Raw genomic sequence first — 14,569 nt, forward strand, 5'->3', positions numbered from 1 at the left:
TTTTTTTCAGATTCTGACACATGACAGCTAGACTAGCTACATTTATTTTAATACAGTTTACAATCGGTCGACTAAAGTAACATTTTTATGGAGTACCTATATACTATTAATTTTCACTTGATTTATTTACGTATTTGTGGTAAATTGGTAATAATTATAAGTAGGTACATACTTTAATAATTTTATTTTTAATAGCGATATTTATGTTTTTAATTTGTGTAAAGTATGTGTGTATTTCTTTAGAATAGAATAGAATAGAATAGAATTTTATTGCTAACTGTGTACATACATATAGCAGTAACTATTGCTTTGAATTTGACATCAGTATCAACAGTTATACCCTATCGGGCATGCAACAATTTAAGAACAGGTAATTATATTAACATCGAAACATTCAATACTATTACCATTACTTGATTACAAATAAATATGAAATATTATACAATACAATTAACAAGACAAAGAATAATCATAACCAAATTAAAATAAAATAAACATAATTTCACTTACATGTCAATTATTATTAATTATTAATTTAATTAGTTTTAAGATTGAAGTATTCATTTAAATTATAAAAAACATTATCAAAAAGCCAGGCTTTGAGTTTAATTTTAAACATATGCTTATCCTGACATTTAATGTTTAAGGGAAGATGATTAAATACTTTAATACCCATTATAATTGCACTCCTTCCATATGTATAACTATTTATTGTTGGTAGACAAATATCATATTTGTATTTATTACGTAAATTATTTCGAATATCAGATTTATTAACAAAATATGTCATATTATTATTAACAAAAACACACAATTCCATAATATATATGTTAGTCAGGCTGAGATATTTTTCATTTTTAAATATATTTCTTAAAGTCTCATCTGAATACATATTATAAATAATACGTAGACATTTCTTTTGAAGTAGAAAAGTCGATGCAACATCTACAGAATTTCCCCAATATATAATTCCGTATGTTAGTAAAGGGTACACATTACCAAAATAAGCGGACCGAGCAACAGTAGGCGAAGAGTTTTCCACGAGTATAGAAAGAGCATAACAATAACTTGATATCTTTTTATTTACTTTATCTATATGCGATTTCCAGTTTAGATGACAATCTATGGTAACACCTAAAAAGTTATGTTCGTTAACTTCCTCGACTGTTGTATTTGAATGATGGATTTTCAATTTTAAAGAATTATTTTTATAGTTGCGAAATTGAATAAATTTTGTTTTCTTAAAATTTATTTTCAGGTTAATAGTTCTGAGCCACTTAACTATTGTTTGTAATGTTTCATTTATTTCATTTTCAAACACGTCATTATCACTGCTATTATCTGTTATAAAAATGGTCGTATCATCTGCAAACATCACACAGAGATGTTTTGTGATTTTAGGTAAGTCGTTTACACTTACCAGAAAAAGAAGTGGACCCAGAACACTTCCTTGAGGGACTCCTACAATTGTTTCTGCTTGAGTAGATTTAATTTCCTCAACAGTATTATTGTTTTTATTATATTTGTCAATAACTGTGTATTGTTTTCTATTCGTTAAATATGATTCAACAAGTTTTAATGCTATACCACGCACACCCATGTTTTCTAATTGTATTAAAAGAATGTTATGTTTTATACAATCAAATGCCTTTGACATATCCAAAAATAAACCAACACCTGCAGTTTTAGTGTTCAATGCATCCCATACGTCTTTTAGTATTCTAAATATTGCCGAACTTGTTGATTTTTTCTTTTGAAATCCAAATTGATTACTATCAAGTATGTCATTAATTTCGAAGAATTTAATTAGTCTTAAGTAAATTACTTTCTCAAATATTTTAGAAAACGACGGTGGTAAGGCTATTGGTCTATAATCATTTATATTTGATCGCGTACCCTTTTTAAACAATGGTTTTATTTTTGAAAGTTTTAAGGCGTCAGGATATTTGCCAGTTTCAATCATTAAATTTAATATATAAATGAGAGGTTCACTTATACAGTTTATGGATTTTTTAATAATTGATATTGGTATGTCGTCATAACCACAACTTTTTTTATTTTTAAAACTCGTTACAATTTTAATTAATTCAGTATTATCGACCGGTTCTAAAAATATGCTCTTGCAAGTTTTTTCGGACGTTGACTTATACAAACTGTTTTCATTGCATTGAGCGTTATCATTTACAAAGTAATCATTAAATGTTTTAGCTATGATTCTCGGGTCTTCAATGAGTACATTATTATTAATGAGATAATCAACTGTATTTTTTAAATTATTTACAGGAGTAGTTAGTTTTTTAATGATATTCCAAGTAGCTTTGCTTTTGTTTGCGCTTTTATTAATAAATTCGATGTTATGTTTTATTTTCGCTTTATGAGTTACTGATTTCAAAATTTTACAGTATTTTTTATAATACACAATAAGGTTTGTACTTCTCTTCTTCAATATATTATGATAAATTCTTCTTTTATATTTACTTGATTTGCATATACCCCTAGTTTGCCAGTTTGATTTTCTGTGATATGTCATTTTGACTTTTTCTACAGGTATACATAAGTCATATAACATTTTAAATATGTTTATAAAAGTTTCATATGCTACATTAGGATCATCATGTAAATATACCTCCGAAAATTTCAGTTGAGACAGGTAATGCAAAAATATAGGCATATTCTCATCAGTATTCCTTCTATATACATACCAGTACTTTAAAATAAACTCCTGGCTACATGGCACCTCGATCAGTTGAGCTGAATGGTCTGAAAGACCTAGGTGCTCGACTTTGGACACGTAATTTTTATGATTTGTCAAGATATTGTCTATGCATGTTTTTGTATTTACTGATATTCTTGTTGGTTCATGTATTGTAGGTTTCAAGTTATATTTTAATAATGTATTCAGGAACATTTCACTTTTACTATTATTCTCAAGAGTATTAATATTGAAATCACCAGCTATAACAATTTTTTTCTTTGAGTACCGTGATCGTATCGTTAATCTTTGCAATAATAACTCCAATGCCCCAATAAATATATCAAAGTTCGAGTTTGGTACTCTATAGACACATATGACCACATAGTTCAATTCAGGTAACAAAATGCCACAACACTCAAAGTTAAGTTCCATTGTTATGTTATTTATGCATTCAAGCTGCTTTGTATTTATTCCGTTTTTTGCATAAATGCATACACCTCCTCTAGATTTACGACGACAAAAGGAAGCCACCATTTTATAACCCGGAATTTGCAATATGTTTAATATTTTTAATATGTTTAATATTAGTTTCTCTTATGATATATATATCTACTTATATAATATTATATTGATCAATACCTATTTATCTACACAGATTTTTAGTCTATTTACGCAACCATAGATTTTTTACCCATAATTTCATCCGCGTGACCGGAATATAAAGTGGAATAAGTTCGCTTCACTGACCAAGATAAATTGAAGTCTATGGCCTTTATTCCACATAGTACATGTATACCAAGTTTCATAATAATCTGTTTAGTCGTCAAGGCGTCAAGAGGTAATAGACAGATAATAAAGATCAGTAAGGATTGTAAATGCGGTTTGCAGACTTACTTTACAAATTCTGCACAATACGGGCATTTAGTTTCGACCGCTTCATTACAAAAATTAAAATTATGGCTTCTAAGATAGACCGCGTAGAGGTAGACCAAACAAACAATAGGGATGTTAATTCTTATCACTAATAATTCCTTTTCTCCATTGTAATTGTATTATTAGCCCTGTAGGTCCCGGCATAGAATAAGTCACCCCTTCCTTTCCCGTGGGTATCGTCGAGGCGGCTAAATGAGCTTATGGTCGAGAGATGGACAGCAGCGTCTCTCTTAAAACATCACCAAAAGCCAAACTGCGGTTGCCAACAACGGTGATATCGAGTAACAAAACTCATCCTTATAGGGGAGGCTTTTCACTCTGCGTGTTCTACCGCTTATACAACGGATTGTGCTCAGAGTAATTATTCAATATAATGCCTGCGGCCACTTTCTATCATCGTACGGCTCGCCATCGACAGGGAGTTCACCCTCATACCTTACAGCCTAAATGGTCGCGTATAACGCGGTTTCAGAGATGTTTTCTCCTACGAACACTCAGGTTATGGAATGAGCTCCCTGCCGAGGTTTTCCCAAGAGACTACAGCATGGGGTTCTTCAAAAGGGGGGTAAAGAGGTTTCTTCAGGGTCGGCAACGCGCGCGTAATACCTCTGGTATTGCAGACGTTCATAGGCTACGGTAACCGCTTACCATCAGATGGGCCGTATGCTTATTTGCCACCTCGGTGGTATAAAAAAAAGGCTAAGTTCAGTGGTCAATGGAGAGTTAAAGGCTGATACATAACATAAGTATATTATTTGGTTTATATCTATATGTGAAGATAATTACTTAAATGTTCCTGCGAAACTACTCACTTTATTAGATACCTCAGTTTGCTGGAACAAGTTCCCGACCGGCAGTTATGAATTTTTAACGTCCTAATTCAGGAAAAGGTGGAATAACTTCTGTTACCTACTTATAATTATGATACTAGTTACACTAATGTCAAATCAATATTAATCTACCAGAGGAAATTGTATAAAAGTCGTTTGTATGGATATCTTTGTTTCATTTACGTTTTTGCCTTCTAGTAGCTGAAGTTACATGGCTATGTCCCAGTTTGAAGTGTGGGATAATAATATTGCAGTTATGAGGTACTGAGGTATACCACTTGAGTCCGGAGGAAGAGATTGTTAGTAATGCGGACTACCAATTGTATTGCTAGCAATATACCCTGTCGGCGAGGTTATGTCGACTTAATTATTGATATTCCATCATTATTTCTGACATTCCAATGTTATAGAAGCGTGACTAGGACTCGATCTTGGGACATTCGGAAAGCAGTCTAGCGTTGTTCGCCCAAGCTGTCATTGCTTTATATTGATTGATGAAAATCAAATAATTCCATATCATCATTCGATTGGGTAGCAATAATTTAGATATTGGGGTAATAAAAAGGTATGGTGTGTTTTATTTATTCTAGATAAAGGCTGTTGATTTCAGATGTAATAATAAAATAAAATAAAAACTTTTAATTACCTCCATAATATGCAGATCTAAAAGTTTTTTTTATACAACTTAGAATGGCAAACAAGCTGATGTCCCACCTGATGGATAATGGTAAACGTCGCCTATAGACATGAGCAGTACCACGGACAAAACAGAGTATACTGTTTCGCCCATAATACCCCCCATACATTTCCATTCCTGAGGACTTAGATGTTATTCTTCTGTACCCTGTAAATTCACGTCATATCCCATCCTTCAAACTGAAACACAGCCATGCAAACACAACTGCTTCACGGTAGAAACACGAATGGGACAGAGGTATCCAAGCAATCGACTTTTGTACAAAGTCTCCCTCTGGTAATCTATTATTAGAGAAGCATGCTAAGTTTGAAAATTTTAATAAAATCAAATGGTTAGCAAAGGCTTGATAAATCCATTTTCTACAAATTATGAAACGGGAAGCCACACCTGCAAGTGACAAGACTTTTATATAAAGTCACCCTCTGGTAGAATGGAAAACGATAATCGTAACTTGTAGGCGTTCTTCTTCTTTGATTTTATCTTTTCCTGTTACTCAGGGCGCAGATAATATAATACTGGAGGGTCAGCTTTGCCAATCATGTGGTGTCATTTATTCCTGTTATACACGTCTTCTTCCACAAGATTCAATTGTTACATATATATATATATATATATATATATATAATTTTATATTTGTGATATAAATAAAATTAAAGGAACCTTTATATTACAAACTCTTTTGTAGTTTGTGTATTTAAACGGTTTTATTTTACTTTGTTCTTTTTTATTGTTCATTATTATCTTATATATAAAATTCTCGTGTCGCGGTGTTTATTACCAAACTCCTCTGAAACGGCTTCACCGATTTTTATGAAATTTTGTGTGCATATTGGGTAGGTCTGAGAATCGGCCAATATCTATTTTTCATACCCCTCAATGATAAGGGTGACCCTCCCCAAAAAAAAAATTTATTAATTTTTTGTCATATTTTTCCATTTTTATTTTATTATGATTTAGCATTGAAAAATACATACAACCTCAAATTTTCACCGTTTTACGATCAACTCGCGATTTTTATATGCCGCAATAGGGTTGCAAGATGGCAATCCAATATAATAATTGTAGTAGGATAAATTTTCATGTATAGTTCTAGAAATAATGTATATGGTAAAACAACGTTTGCCGAGTCAGCTAGTTATAAATATATTATTGTTTTTATATTTTACAGGTTTTGGTGATGTTTTAAAAGGGTCGCTGCTACCTATCTCTCGACCATTAAATTCTTTTAGTCACCTCTTATGACACCAGCGGGAAAGAAAAGGGTAGCCCGTTCTATGCCGGGACCAAATGGAAAGAAAAAATATAAGTAGTTCGAATACTCTATTATTGGGATATTGCTCTCAATAGAAATCAAAATAATATTTTTAAGGAATTTTGTCTGTCCGTTTGTTGCGGGATTATGTAAAAACTACTGCACCAAAGTGGATTATTAGTTTTATTTTGATACGCCATCTAAAATTAATTTGTTGAAAATCAAATCGAATTGCCAGTAGTTGCCACGCTTGGCAGACGGATTGGCAACCGCAGTCAAGCTTTAAAGATGTTTTAAAAGGGACGCTGTTGCCCATCCCTCGTTCTCCCTTAGTTACCTCTTACGACACCCACGGGAAAGGAAAATATGGCTTTTTATATGCCGAGACTACACGGCACAGAAGTAAGTCTATAATAAATAAAATTCTCAAATGTAAAAAAAAATTCTAAAAGATCTATAGTATAGGTCATTTTTGGTCTACGGTTTTAAGGATATTTTCTTAATGATATCTCTGCTTAACGTTTTTTTTTTTTAACTTTTTTCTATTCGATAAGAAATATCCCCTTCGCTCTTATCAAGGCACGTTAAGCTCTTGCTCTCGACTACTATCATTAAGGTGCAGTCGAGAGACGTCGGCCACGTGACAAATGCTTTTTAAAAATATTATCATCCAGGTGAAATCTTGGAAATAAATGAAGGGATTAATATATATTATTATTACTATACTTATACATTTATTTATTTATATATGTAAATTTTAGTATTTTTATTTATTTATTCATTAGTATAAATATGTGTACATGGCGGACTTAATGCTAAAAGCATTCACTCCCGGTCAACCATAGGGAAGTGTATGAAGAATACTCGAGTGCAGTACTACTAATTATTGATATACATACATACTAAAATTACATATATAAACGAATAAATGTATATAAATAACAAATATACTTAGATATATATGACATATACTATATTATACACGAAATTAAGAATAATATAAATTATATAATTGTTAAGAGAGGGACTGGCTGAAAACCAGCGCTGTGCAGCTGTTCACATTGCGCTGGGACACTCACAGCATCAGCTGAGCCGGTTCCTTTTGCCTAGTATGGGACACTTTTTGTATATGGTATGTTATCTATATTTCATATTGTAATTGTGTGTTTACTGGCAATAAATGTTTTCTATTCTATTCTATTCTTTAATCATTACTAGTACCGCATTCGAGTATTCTGACACTTCCTTAAGGTTCAATAGGAGAGAATGCTTTCAGCATTAAGTCAACCATGTACACATACATGTATTAACGATTAAATAAATAAATAAAAATTAATATATTGAAATCCGAGTGCGTTTTACCATAAACTTAAACGAGATGGTTGCAAATATGGCACGCATGTAATGTCGACTCAAACAACCTCTCACTAGAGCAAGGTTAGATCCTTATCTGCCACCTATGTGGGATTACAGTGAGCATAATTTCTTGTACTAGTTAGTAACCCGTGGGTTCTAACTAGTACACGGGTGGGTGGGGTTCATGTATTTACAAAAGTATTTAAGTGGTTCTATCAATAAAATTAAAAAATAAAAAGCTATATAAAATTAAATGTTTAAACTACTCAATTTAGGTACGTATGTTATGTTGAAAACATACCGTACGCTTAAGACAAAGTAAATAAAAAAAATATTATATATAGAAAAAGCGATAAATCTTACTCGAAATAGATAGATAGATAGATATATCGTTTATTTGTTTGTTACTAATCACACACAACATGTACATAAGAATAGATAATACATAAAATAACATAAGATCTATAAAATTGTGTTATTATGTGTGATCTGCAGCAATACAAAAAGGTCGAAGCTCAGCGTGGAACATTGTTCGAGGAACAAAACACTGATTTTCAGCTTTAACCCATTTGAGGGTACGTGAAAATAATAATTAAAATATATATAAAATAAAAAGAGCAATATTTTTGGTGATTGTCTGTGCAGTGTGTGTATAATAAAAATAATGTAAATAGTTCAGAGTATAATTTGATATAATTTTAACTGAGTGGTAAGGATAAAGCGAAAAAAAAAAGAAATTATTAATAAGAGAAACATGGAAAAAAAATATAATAATATTATTAATACAGCTGTTAATATAGCTGAGGTGGGAAGGAAACCGCAGGTCTACTCTTGAATCCAATATCAATATTAATTTAATCTATTGCCAAGGGCAATTTTATACTGCACTCATGAAACAACAGGAATTAGGTTATAATTGGGATCGGTTTACAATAGTTTGCATTGGACTCTATACAACAAGACTCTATGGAACAATATACAATCATGTCGCTAGTATTGCAATTCGAGAGTGCAAAACGTCACCTAATGGAAAGTGGTAACCGTCGCCTATAGACATGAGCAGTACCATGGACATAACAGAGTATACTGTTTCGCCCATGATACCCCCCATGCGTTGCCATTTCTGAGGACTCAGGTGTTATTCCTCTGTACCCTGTAAATTCACGCCATATCCCACCATGCAAACCGAAACACAGCCATGCAAACACGACTGCTTGACGGTAGAAACATGAATGCGACAGAGGTGCCCAAGCAACTTTTGTACGAAGAAGTACAAAGAGATACAATAGTTAAGAAGTAATTAATAAATAAAATTATAAGTAAAAATAATAAATACTATATTTCATTAGATTTACCACAAAATGCATGCGATAAAAACCGGGTAAAAACTCAACTCGAGTTTTTTACTCGAGAATAATTTTTTTTTTCTACTGCAGATGTTCGTAGGCTGCGGTAACCGTTTATCACCATGCGAACCGCAGTATTTGTTTGCCATCTCAGCAGTTCAGAAACTTTTCGGTAAAATGGGTCAGGAGTGGACAATAGTGGTTCAAGTGACAGCGTTAAGAAAAACCTCCAAAGATTTGAATTCCTACATAGTAAATTGCGATTTTAACTCTTGCCTTATCAGGTCCATAGGCATTGCGGTTGGGTGAACGAGAAATCGCTTCTAGCTGTATCTATCAAGGAAACTTCGTCGCACGTACACGAATCGAAAACCAAGAGGCGCATAGTTGTATAATCAATGTGCTGAAGTCATGTAGGAATTATGAAGCGTATTATCACGGCCAACTCGAGAGATGTTAGTTTTTTTAAAAGGTTAATCATGGAATAGTAACTCGGTTGCGCTAATGGTATACACTGGCGGAGCAGTGAGGATGATAGGTGAGGATGAAGCAGGTCAGTTAGTCCATCGTGACAAATTCAATAATAAATTAATCACAATAGCTTCCAAGGAGAACCCGTGTAGGTCAACCTGATAGGGTATATTGCTAGTAATGGGGTTCACACGTTGTTCTTCCTGGAAACCATCGTGGTTAGCTCTAGTTGAATTCATCATGATGAGCTAACGGACCTGCTTTCATCCGTATCTGTCATTTCTCACTGGTACCATTTTATCTTCATCAATTAAAAATAATATAATGAATAGTTGAGCCTTAAAGTGCCAAGAGATAATTAACTTAATTTGTCACTTATGGTGTTAAAAGCAGTCTGTGTACTTGTATGATAATGGGTAAAAGACTTGGTCCTATTGATGGTTAAGCTGGTTTGAGAATTAAACAACTATTATCGATTTATAACAATTGGCAAGTATTAGACATTGATAATATTATAATTTTGAGAAATTTTAACTGCACCACCAAAAAAATTTCCTGCTCGCTCCAAGGTTGACTCTATTAGAAGATTCTATTAGAAGCCTTTAAATATTATGTATAATATGCATACCGTCATTTCAGCGCCATACCTATCTAGCATTTCCAAACTAGGTTTTCAAGGCGAGCGTCCAGGTCGGGAGCACGAATAGGGGGTTCGCGAGGCGGCAGCGGTGGCGGCGGCGGCGCGGCGCAGTGCGGCGCTATCGAGCGGGCGCCGGGCAGCTGGCGGCGCGGGTGGCGCGGGTGTCGCGGGTGGCGCGGGTGTCGCGGGCGGCGGGGAGGGCGCGGCGCGGGGGAGGCACGCGGCAGTGTGCTCGGAGCCCCCGGGAGCGCGGCATGGGTGGCGCGCTGCTGCTGGCGCTGCTGGCGGCGGCGCGGGCCGGCGAGCCCAACGCGACCGACGCGCTCAGCCCCTCGCCCTCCGGCGCCGAGCCCGAGGAGAAGCCCGCGCCGCTCTTCCCCACCGACCTGTTCACGGAGGAGCAGCGGCGGTCGGGCGCGGTGCTGCTTCACGTGCTCGGCATGGGCTACATGTTCGTCGCACTCGCGATCGTCTGCGACGAGTTCTTCGTGCCGTCGCTGGACGTGATCATCGAGCGGCTGGCGATCCGCGACGACGTGGCCGGCGCTACCTTCATGGCGGCGGGGGGCTCCGCGCCCGAGCTCTTCACCTCGGTCATCGGGGTGTTCGTGTCGTTCGACGACGTGGGCATAGGGACGATCGTGGGTTCCGCCGTGTTCAACATATTGTTCGTGATCGGTGCGTGCGCGCTGTTCTCCCGTACCACTCTGTCGCTGACGTGGTGGCCGCTGTTCCGTGACTGTACCTTTTACTCCATCAGCCTCCTAGTGCTGATATACTGTTTCCGCGACAGCGAGATCTACTGGCAGGAGGCGCTGGTGCTGTTCTCGCTGTACGGCGCGTACGTGATGTTCATGAGGTGGAACCAGCCAGTGGAGCGGGCGCTCAAGAAGCTCATCTACAAGAATAAGGTGACGCGCGTCCGAAGTACAGATCAGCTGATGCCGACGGTGAGCTCGCCCGCACAACCTTGCATGCTATGTGTACCTAATGTTTGACGCAGACTTGTACTGAGCGTACTACGTCTTTACTACGCCCCATGTTTTCGCTACTTTGCCTTAACAAAACACTCGAAGCAGTTTGAATTAAACAGTCTACTGTGAGAGTTGATATTGAAATATGGATAGGCAGATGTTTATATAAAATTTTAACCAATAATGTAGTGTACAGTTAGATGTGGACAAAATAGATAGGTAGAGGCCATTAGACTTAGTTCTGCATATTTCTTAAGGAACCTAACATGTAGATGTAATTAGAGTAGATATAACATAAATGGACGATTTCAAAAATTCTCTAGAATTTATCTCACCAGAATTCGTATATAAATTGTATACCCATCATGACGATGATTATAATCTCTATATAAGGCCATGATCTATAACTATGACACGTTGAACTTCGAACTTCCAAATCAATTGTTTTACCATGAATAGACACCCTTTTCTATTATCGGAGGTAAATACCTAGTTAAATATAGTTTTCAATTAAATAAAGACGTGTTTACATAAATTAGATTAATTTAAAAATAATATTTAAGACCTCAAGAACAGTAATTCTTTCTATTCTTTTGTATTTGACATCGTTCTGTTAAAAGTCATTTCCATTCTTACATAACATTTTCAAACTGTCTGCATTTTTCTATGTAAAAGTGACTGCTTTTATGTATACCACATATAATTTAGACCGATTTAAGGCAAATGTCTTCACTTTGCATCAGAAGATTTATTGATCATTTGCAGGACCCTTTAACAGTAAAAAACAAACGAAAGAACAACAATTAAAGCACAGAGGGAATTGAGCACGTCCCTCGTATCTTGTTTACAAATGTATGCAGTACTATAAAAAGAATTAAGTAAACACAATTTACAACTCTGTCACCAAGTTATTTAGATAGAAAGCAATCGTACGATATACAATACAAATTTATAATGGGCAATGGAGTAAAAAAGATTTAATGCAATTGTTAAAAGAAATTAATAGAATGCTAACTCTCTCTCTCTCTAAGATTTTAGCCCTAGTAATAAATGCAAAATAATCGCTACACTATTTAAAAGATGTCTCAGTCCGATAGAACTGGAAACTGAATCTGTACGAGCATTTATAAATGATTAAAACAATAAAATAAATGAATATTCATAGCTTTGTATAACTATTTATCATAGATCTGTGTCTAAAATATATGTATAAAATATATCAATATGGATAGGTTTTATGAAAAAATCTACCTGCAATTTAGTATAAAATTTTCAAACTCAATGAACTGGTTACATAAATTTCATTTTTTATTCAAAGTGACTGGAGACTGGTACTACTTATTTGCTCAGTGTATTTTTCATTTATATAAATCTATTTACTTAAAGTCTGACAGTATAAAATCTAATAAATTTAATAACAAAAAGTTTTTGACACAAATCGAAACATAATTATGAGAAAATACATAAGTAGTAGGAGTATTTATCCACAAAGGAAAAGGCAATAGAACTAAGTTATACACCCTGATATTAAAAAAAACATAGAAAATATAAAAAATGGACAATGTATCTTTTTAAGTTGTTGGATAATAAAGCAAAGTAAGATTCATCATTCAGTTAAACACATTGTTAACAACAAGTTTACCTATTTATCTAATATTCTCATGTTATTTATTACCTTTATATTAAGGCAGACAGATATTAGAGTGTCAAAGGCCTCTTTATATTATAATTTTGTATAATTCACTTTTGTCGCATATTTACATGAAATGTTTCAGGAAGGTTTCGTCCCACATTAATGAGGGATACAGTGGTGTAATGTTTTCATACTCATTATAACATTAATGTTGTAAAAAATACATATCTCTCTATCCCTCTCTCTCTCTCTCTCTCTCTTTCTATCTCTCCAGCATATCAAATTTAATTAAAGTATATACAAGTCTGCGTCAAAATTATAGATATCTAGAATATAGATACATAAATGTTGATATTTAGATACTAGGTACGAGTACCCCATTAGTCCATAGTGCATTTGTAGTGTTGGTCTAAACTAAACTGAATGTAATATTAAATTCGTATTCCTTGAATTAGTACTTGTCATTATTTTAACACTCGTTAATAGTTTCCCGCCATTTAACGTAGACTGTAGAACCATAGATAAAATAATTCGTTTTATTTTTTATGACAAAGACCTTAAAAAATTAAAGCTTTATTTACAAACCGAGATTGAGTTATTTGTAAAATGCACAAAAGTATTATCAAATAGTGCAGTGGCTTTTCGTTTCGAATTAATTTCAATTAAGTAATTCTTTTCACTAAATTAATCCTAAAATGTAATGTTACGAGTTATTTGAGGGCAAATTTTCCTCTAAGAATAAATAAGACATATTTTATGGCGACCCATTTTTAGGTAGGTGTGCGCATCGCGCTTTCTTCTTTTCACATAATAGGAAGGAGTGAGAGGTCACAATGCTATCTGCGGTATATATTGGAACAAAATGTTCTGAATATATACAATTGTGGGCCATTACGCGGTATAAAAGCTTTGATGTCATCGCAAGAATTAAGAAATGTCGTAGAAAGAGAATGCTATTCTTAATCTGTGAGAATGTAAATAAACCTTACCTTATAGATGTGAATAGGTATCCAGATTATTTTAAAATAAAAAGGAGAAGAGATAGAAAATTACAGTAAATTATTTTATAACTTTACTAAAGTTATAATGTAACATAAACATCCCATTGCTGGGCGCGAGTATCTCCCCGGAACAGGAGGGTAAAGCCTACTATTTCCGTGCTAACCGGGTAGTCTGGTTTTTATCTGGGTTTTGTCTTTATTATAATTTATTTTAAAAGTTCTTTCTCCAGGCAGTTTTTTTTTAATGATTTTCACTACACTTAATGAAATGAAATAACATATTTATTTGCTTTAAACAAACATTATCCCATAATAAAGGCCATGTGACAGATCTTTTTGGCATCTATTTAATTGCCTTAAAATAGTAGTCTTGCAAATTTAATGTATTAATTAAATAAGGATATAAGACTAATGCTCGTGATTATAAAGATTATAGAAAAAAAAAATAGATTAAAAAATAAACCTTTATAGAGGAAAGTTATACAGTTGCATAAATACTATTAGTGAGTATTGGCATAAGAATAACTATGTTAGGGTGTTAACGGCCCTCTTGTTTTTAAGATCCGAATCGACAAGGGCTTGCACGCAATAGACACAGTGAGTCATACGCACTCACACGTCACTCACTCGCACGTGTATCACGCTTAGAACAAGGAATCACACAGAAGGAATGATAAAATAAAAACTGAGAATCATATGGTTGCCTCCTTTCTTCTTATGCAAATATAATTAGTAAAAAGA

At 34.2% G+C, this 14,569-nt stretch overlaps 1 protein-coding gene across 1 annotated transcript in view; it reads left to right on the forward strand.

The window, feature by feature from the left end:
- The first annotated feature begins 10,425 nt into the window (after positions 1-10,425).
- LOC113521930 (sodium/potassium/calcium exchanger Nckx30C) overlaps positions 10,426-14,569 on the forward strand; it is a 93,318-nt gene continuing 89,174 nt past the window's right edge. The window contains exon 1 of the mRNA XM_026907607.3: positions 10,426-11,170. Coding sequence (XP_026763408.1) covers positions 10,475-11,170 — 696 coding nt within the window. The 5' untranslated portion in view covers positions 10,426-10,474. The remainder of the gene's footprint in view (positions 11,171-14,569) is intronic.

The sequence above is a fragment of the Galleria mellonella genome, unplaced genomic scaffold, assembly GCF_026898425.1.
Source record: "Galleria mellonella isolate WM207_F2 unplaced genomic scaffold, CSIRO_AGI_GalMel_v1 utg63, whole genome shotgun sequence".
In the NCBI taxonomy this organism is placed as follows: Eukaryota; Metazoa; Arthropoda; class Insecta; order Lepidoptera; family Pyralidae; genus Galleria; species Galleria mellonella.